The sequence below is a fragment of the Phytophthora parasitica genome, assembly GCF_000247585.1.
Source record: "Phytophthora parasitica INRA-310 unplaced genomic scaffold supercont2.17, whole genome shotgun sequence".
NCBI classification, from domain to species: Eukaryota; Oomycota; class Peronosporomycetes; order Peronosporales; family Peronosporaceae; genus Phytophthora; species Phytophthora nicotianae.
This window is the reverse complement of record NW_008649003.1, coordinates 177,045-183,712: the sequence shown is the minus strand read 5'-3', so window position 1 is coordinate 183,712 and position 6,668 is coordinate 177,045. Positions and strand designations below refer to the sequence as shown.

At 50.6% G+C, this 6,668-nt stretch overlaps 5 protein-coding genes across 5 annotated transcripts; 1 reads left to right on the top strand and 4 right to left on the bottom strand.

The window, feature by feature from the left end:
* Positions 1–296: 296 nt before the first annotated feature.
* On the bottom strand, positions 297–1,378 carry PPTG_09076 (hypothetical protein). Its single transcript, XM_008903931.1, has 3 exons — positions 1,070–1,378; positions 807–1,007; positions 297–680 (listed from the first exon to the last, which is right to left on the bottom strand). Exons 1-3 carry the CDS (start codon positions 1,361–1,363, stop codon positions 408–410), a joined length of 768 nt encoding a protein of 255 aa, XP_008902179.1. The 5' UTR covers positions 1,364–1,378; the 3' UTR covers positions 297–407.
* A 560-nt stretch (positions 1,379–1,938) lies between these two features.
* Positions 1,939–3,113, bottom strand: PPTG_09075 (elicitin). Its single transcript, XM_008903930.1, has one exon. It carries the CDS (start codon positions 2,450–2,452, stop codon positions 2,096–2,098), a length of 357 nt encoding a protein of 118 aa, XP_008902178.1. The 5' UTR covers positions 2,453–3,113; the 3' UTR covers positions 1,939–2,095.
* Positions 2,936–3,712, top strand: PPTG_22463 (hypothetical protein). The gene has a single exon (XM_008904312.1). It carries the CDS (start codon positions 3,032–3,034, stop codon positions 3,224–3,226), a length of 195 nt encoding a protein of 64 aa, XP_008902560.1. The 5' UTR covers positions 2,936–3,031; the 3' UTR covers positions 3,227–3,712.
* Positions 3,713–3,961: 249 nt separating this feature from the next.
* Positions 3,962–4,600, bottom strand: PPTG_09074 (highly acidic elicitin 20). The gene has a single exon (XM_008903929.1). The coding sequence runs from the start codon at positions 4,565–4,567 to the stop codon at positions 4,202–4,204; it is 366 nt and encodes a 121-aa protein (XP_008902177.1). The 5' UTR covers positions 4,568–4,600; the 3' UTR covers positions 3,962–4,201.
* A 787-nt stretch (positions 4,601–5,387) lies between these two features.
* On the bottom strand, positions 5,388–5,936 carry PPTG_09073 (hypothetical protein). The gene has a single exon (XM_008903928.1). The coding sequence runs from the start codon at positions 5,883–5,885 to the stop codon at positions 5,523–5,525; it is 363 nt and encodes a 120-aa protein (XP_008902176.1). The 5' UTR covers positions 5,886–5,936; the 3' UTR covers positions 5,388–5,522.
* Between the last annotated feature and the right edge of the window lie 732 nt (positions 5,937–6,668).

The following is a 6,668-nucleotide window of genomic DNA, read 5'->3' as shown; positions in this document are numbered from 1 at the left end:
ATAAATGATATTTGGCACGTGTTGCTGTGCCCATCTGAGGAGAAATGTGACGAGGCATTTGTTCCCATCCAACACCGTCTGTCTCCCACTTACGACCATTTGTGCCCATCTGTCCCCATCTAGCAAAAGAGCCAGTTAGGTAATATTTTGATGTGTCACGCTTGTATACGCGTTTGAAGCGTTTAACCGGACGCGCTGTTGTCTGTCGCGCACTCAGTGCTGCTGATGATTGGAGACAAAGTCTCATGTTGGAATGACAGCAAGTTACAACATTTTCATTCGCACTTCACAACTAGCTTTGCTCAAAAATTCAATGTATTTAAATGCACAAGCTAAGGTATCTGTAGCGCAGATACTGTAGCGTCTTCTTGTCAATCAGCCCCGGCGAAGGTGCGCCTGCAAACACCTCACAGGCCACTAAACACGTATTCTCGACAACTTGAACGAACCTCATTAGATTGTAGGTGCAGCTCCTTCAGTTTTGAGCTCATGCTCCCCGCCTTGCGCAAAACATCTACCGTCTCCACCATGGAAGGCGCAAGCGCTGTACGAACTGACGAGTACTGCTCGTAGTTGGAAAGGGTCAGCGGGTAGTTATGCTGCAGCTTCGCTGTAGTAACGCACAACGCGAACACAGGGTCGTGTGTGCTGCCGTTGACGACGCGGACACAAGCGTTAATCTGAGGAAGAACACATATATTGTCATTAACAAAGCCCATCCGAGCCCATCCAGCATCAAGCGTCCCCATCTGAGCCCAACTCGCCAATGTTTTGCCCATCTGGGCCCAAACGAAGAGAATACATACCTGTGCACAACACTCAGTCGATCGGACTTCCTGACGCGGTCGCTTGCCTTTGCCGCGCGTCTTGTACCTGCCAGCGTGGGTGCATACAAGGGTCTTGTTGTACCAGATCCACTCCTGTGGGATCAGAGGAGCTGTGTCATTCTGCTTCTTGATCTTGCGGTTGCGCTCCTGGACCTTGTTGTTGGTACGGATGCGAAAGCTCTGACAGGTGCAGTTTGTTAGGAGACCACAACAACCTCGCACAAACGCATAGCGTTGCGAACCTGGTACGTCTGCGCCATGTACGCATTAAGGTAGGCATGAAATGACTCCCACGAGTCAAACTGCGTCTGACCTAGTGGGGGAGCCAAGGCGCAAGATGCCTCTGTGGCGGAGCCCTCCTCGCCTTGAGCGCTCTGTGTCTCGAACTGGCTGGAGGATTCCGACGATCGTACGCTTGAGTGCCCGGAATCTAGTGTCCACTCGACGTCGCTGTCGCCGTTGTCGCTGGCGCTGTCATCATCACTCGGAGCAGCGTGCTGCCGGCGCTTCTGTGCGGAACGCGGTCGACGCTCCATTCTCGCCGCTTCACAAATTTCTCGAATGAGGAGCCAGGAGCCACTCGTACCTGTATACCCGTATACACCCCCGTTCGGATAGAGTACATGCACAGGGACGGGCAAGGCATACAAGGATTAGGGGATAACAAAGAAAAGACCCGCTCTCAGATGGGCACAGAAGCCATATTTTCAGGTTCCCTGTTCACAGTCGATAGGGAACAAAGATTCTCCCGATTTACGCACCCTAGCTCATGCATTTGATTTCCAGACTCTCGCCAATCTCGCTGTTCGGGTCGAACGACGATTTCTTGAGGGCGTCACGATTTTTCCTCTTTGGGGCTTGCAATGCAGTACTTGTATTCAACCCAACAAGCGTCGCACTTGCTTGCAGTATGAAGCCACAGCAATACCACAATGAAAACAAGAATTTTCATTACAGACATTTTAATACGGCGACAGCTACAGTCAAATCCTCAACACGACTTGTTGCGAAGAACTAAGCCTAACCGTCAATGACAAGTTAATAGGTGCTACGGTCCATCGCTACTGAACACAGAGATCAACGTGCACGTACATGGCACAACAACAGCGAATTGAATACAAAAACCTTCATTCACAGGTTTATACTACGACAGCTTTCGGCATTTACATTCGCAACTGAAAAATAATCATCAAAGCTGCGTACTTGGCACGAAGACAAGTTGATAGGTGCTCCGGCCAATTGATTCTGGACGCAGAGATTAAACCCGCTTACAGTGACGCGCACGTAGACGAGAACCCGTTCGCGTACGTGAACACGTTGAGTACCAGGCCGCTCGTAGGCACCGTCAACTCGCAGTCGGGCGGGTTCAGCGTCACGATCTTGTTGATCATCGTCTTGCACGCCGTCGACGCGCACATGAGCTTGTACTGCTCCGTCGTGGGCAACGAGGTGGCCGTCAGCATTGAGTAGCCAGAGTCCGTCGAGCACTGGTTGAACGACGTGTCCGAGAGGATGCTTACGAGCGCCACGTACGCCGCAGTTTGCTGCGTGGTGGTGCACGTGGTGGCGGAGGTGGAGCCGACGAGGGCGGCGACGGTGGCGGCGAACAGAGCGCGGAAGTTCATTTCGGATGAGGTGGGGGAGAAGTGGGGTGGGTGTGGATGAGAGCAAATTGCACAATGGCAGTTGGAGGCAAACTAGGCTTGACTAGCTGGAGTTGGGCTGGCGGCTCGCTTGCAGGTTTATTTGAAGCTGTTGTACTGTGTAGGTTTTGCCGTGGCGCGTAGCATTCGAACGGCAAGATCTGCCACGCACTTCGGCTTTCGTCGACACAATCAGCTCGACTGTAAAGAGTTGTCGAAAAGCACCGAAAGCTGAACAGTAACGTAACCTGTGCGATTCAGGCTGTATCCATGATAAGACGAGAGAAAGCCGCTTATCTGATCCGCTGCAACAGAGGAATGACAGCGTAGCAAGAGAAGCGTTCAACAGGATCCGCTCGCCTTGTCTCTGAAAATGGTCCACCAGACAAACGTATTGCAGGGTGACCACGATCCGCCGGGCATCAAAGTCCTTCGACAAGGTGGATCGACAAACTGAAGTGAGGTAACGCAATGAAATGATCTACCTGAACTTGCTTGGGTACACTGTAGTGCCTCAGTGCACCTGCAGACAGGAAGTGAAGCTCGTCCACATCTTCTCACATGTGGCGGCAGATGGGCGATGCAGCAGGCATTCGCAGCGAATTTCGCTCGCTCACCTTCGTCTCGCTGACGAGGATGACTGAGACCTGGATGACTAACACGTCCGTGGCGCAAGACTACCCTAGAGCAGTTTCTCACATGGATTCACCCGCTGCGGTGCGCGCGGAGATCTGCTGGAAGCACTGCAGCGACTGACAGGATACATGCCACTCTACGGTCGAAGACAGCCGTTCAAGCGCTCATTGGTCATGCCACCACAATGCGTGGATTCTGCTTGAAGGAATCCATTGCCTAACGCGTGGACTCCACGGTGGAGCTCCGCTGGTGGCCGACAGCTTACGTGCGATGGGGTGAAGCGAACAATACCGGATGAAGAATAATGCAGGATGCAATTTCAGTCTGCCACTCCGAAGCTTAGAATCTCCGGCATATTCTTGTGTAATGACAGGTGCATATAGTGTATGTCTGTATCCGCGATATCTTCCCTGAAGTCATAGCTTTACAGTCAAGCTGCTTGCTAATTACCGAATCATGTCAATCGCTATGCTGTTTGTCGCACAACGTGGCCATCTCGATAGCTACAAGGGGATGCAAACCAGTAGTCGAGTGAGAACCTTGTGCGTTGGAAACCGAAAGACAGTTAACCAATTGACACCCGACACAAGACCGGCAAATTATCCCTGCCCCCTGATCATCACATTGTCAGGGAATATCTGTCAATTGCTCTGCGTTGGATTGATCTAAGGCTGCCTCAATGCCACCGACACCGCAGCACCGCAAGCAATAGGGTGTCCACTCGCACAATGTTCAGCTTCATCTGATTGGTCAACCCCTTCAACTTGAAGTTGTGTATCTTTTCGGTGGTCGAACAAGAGTGCGCTAACCGATAAGCCTGAATAGTCCTACACTGATATGCCTTAGCAACTAGAAACCCAATCGCAACATTTTAACACACTGTTGCTGAAAACATGAAATCCGTTCATTACTGGTTAACGAACGTTCACACATCTCGCCCTCACACACGGTCAAGCGGGCGAGAGAGGCACTTGGTAAGAAGCCTCCGAGGCTTCGGTCTGAACAAACTACAGATGATCAAGCTCTGTGAACTCCGACCAATCTCGTCCAGCAATGCAGAAGTCCGTCATACAAATATCACTCCGATCTCAGTGCTTACGACGACGACGAAAGCGACGAACACGTTGACGCAAAGCTGTTGGCGTACTCGTACACGTTGATCACCAGGCCGCTCGTGGGAACCGTCAGATCGCAGTCTGGTGGGTTCAGCGAAATGATAGTCTCGATCATCTCCTGGCATGCTGTCGACGCGCACATGAGTTCATACTGAGCGGTAGTTGGCAACGCAGTCGCCGTCAGCATGGAGTAGCCCGAGTCGCTGGCGCACGTCGTGAAGGACGTCTCCGAGAGGATGCTCACGAGCGCGACGTAGGCGGCGGTCTGTTGGGTGGTGGTGCAAGCCGTGGCGGAGACCGATCCGACTAGAGCAGCGGTGGCGGCGAGGAGGGCAGCGAAATTCATCTTGGGTGGTTGGGGGCTTGAGGCTGGCAAGGTAAATTGCAGAATGAAAACGAGGGCGATTGGCGTCTGGGTCAACTTCGCAGCACCAGTAGCTATCCCTCCTAAGCTGCGGAGGCGTGTTTCTCCATCGCAATGATCCTGGGTGTGAAGCAGTCACCATGGAGCTCGGATAGGACAAGAAGACAGGTGGGGGCAGGCACACGATTCCATAGGATCGTGCGGGGACATCATGAAGCTGCTTAGCGCTATTGCTGTTCGAGTGTGAGTAGCGATCGGCACTGCTAAATCAGCTACACGCCAGGAGGAAGTTGGTGCAGTATCAGTATGAAGCTTCAGTGAGGCATGGTGATGAACAACTTGTTCATCATTATGTCCTAGATTTTCTAAAGCAGGTTTTCTCAACTTAAATTTTTTACATGTATTACCGATAAAATGTTCACCTTTATTCTAGTGGGAGACAACTCGGACAGAATACTCGCTAGCATCTTGGTCACAGCAGTCGACTGAGTGGTGTGCACCTAGTTGTGTTGACATAACCGACGAGAACGGCATCGGTACCAAGCAGAGTGGTAAACTGTCATGTTGTAGATTCACTGCGTAGGACCTGTATTTCGCAGATATCCATTGTGTAAGTACCTCGATTAGCCCAGTCGCCATGGCCAGGGCCTACAATTATGTCCAGTTATCAAGCAGTAGGTATGTGAAATATTGTATCTGATGATACACCTTGGATAGGCTTCATCACCACCGAGGCTACTAAAACCGCCACCATCAACCGAAACTCAGTCAACGCCATCATGATTTCAACTTCTGGACTCATGGAACAATGTGAGATAAACTTCAAATATATTTTTTCTTGAACTTTGCGCGTCGAAAGAACTAATCTCCCATAGTCAGTATCCTGATAATAAAAAAGTTGTGGACTTGGACAGGTATGGGATCGTAGTCAAGGTGTTTACTTTTGAAGCGCCTTGCAGTCCGATGAGAAGTCGTGCGCCATGTCGTAGACATTGAGCTTTAGGCCGCTCGTGGGAACCGTCAGTGTGCAGTTGGGTGGGTTGAGCTTGATAATCTTCTTGATCATGATCTTGCACGACGATGACGCGCACATGGCTTTCTTCTGCTTGGGCTTCGGAAGCGTCTTGGACGTGATCATGGAGTAGCCCGAATCTGTGGAGCACTTAGAGAAGGAGGCTTCGGACAGAAGGCTCACGAGCGTATTGTATGCAGCAGTTTGCTGTTTTGGGGTGCACACGGCAGCGTTCGTAGATCCAATGAGGGCCGCGACGGTGACAGCGATCAGGGCAGTGAAGTTCATGGCGAAGAAGATGCTGGATGTGGTGGTTACTGCCGCCAATGGAAATTGTAGAATGAAGAGGAAAAAAGTTCTTTGAGACCAGGAGCAACGTGCGGGTGGGGATAGGCAACGAGGGCTTTGATGCGGAAGGGGGTTCAAAGGACATACATGAACATACCAGCATTAATATATGAATGTTTTTTCAGCTGCTCGTTGTATGGTATACTGTATTTGTATGTATTCGGAATGAAGAGAGCTGTTTTAGAATAGCATAGTGTATTTCATTATTATACGGGTTACTCTTCTGTATCGATGTTAGGCTTTGCTTGGAAACAGCTTCTGATCGGTGTAGAATTTCGGTATGCGTCTTCATCTGGTGCTGTAGTAAACGGTTTGGACCAGGGATGTATCCTCCGCAAGGATTCCTTCAATCACCTGATGTGCAGTTTGCTTCGCAGATATACAAAGTAAATGTGAGGAACCATGGTTTCTCCTCGGCGTTCGGGTCTACGGTGAGGTAATTAATATACCTTGCCAAAAAGGTGTGTATGCTTGCAGAAGCCATCACCCTTTTCATACCGTGCTTCGTGGTGTGACGCAGCGATACTGTATCTACTAAGATGGACTTCCTTCACCACGTTTAATTTACATGTAGCACCGGGAGTCCCGGTGCTACATGTCCCGTCGGGACGCGCACCAAGATCAATCTTTATTTTATGTTAGCTTAATTTTGAGACGACGCACTCTCCAAATCTGGCATCTGCGCCAGATGAATGGATGTCTCGGATCTCGGATACAGATCAG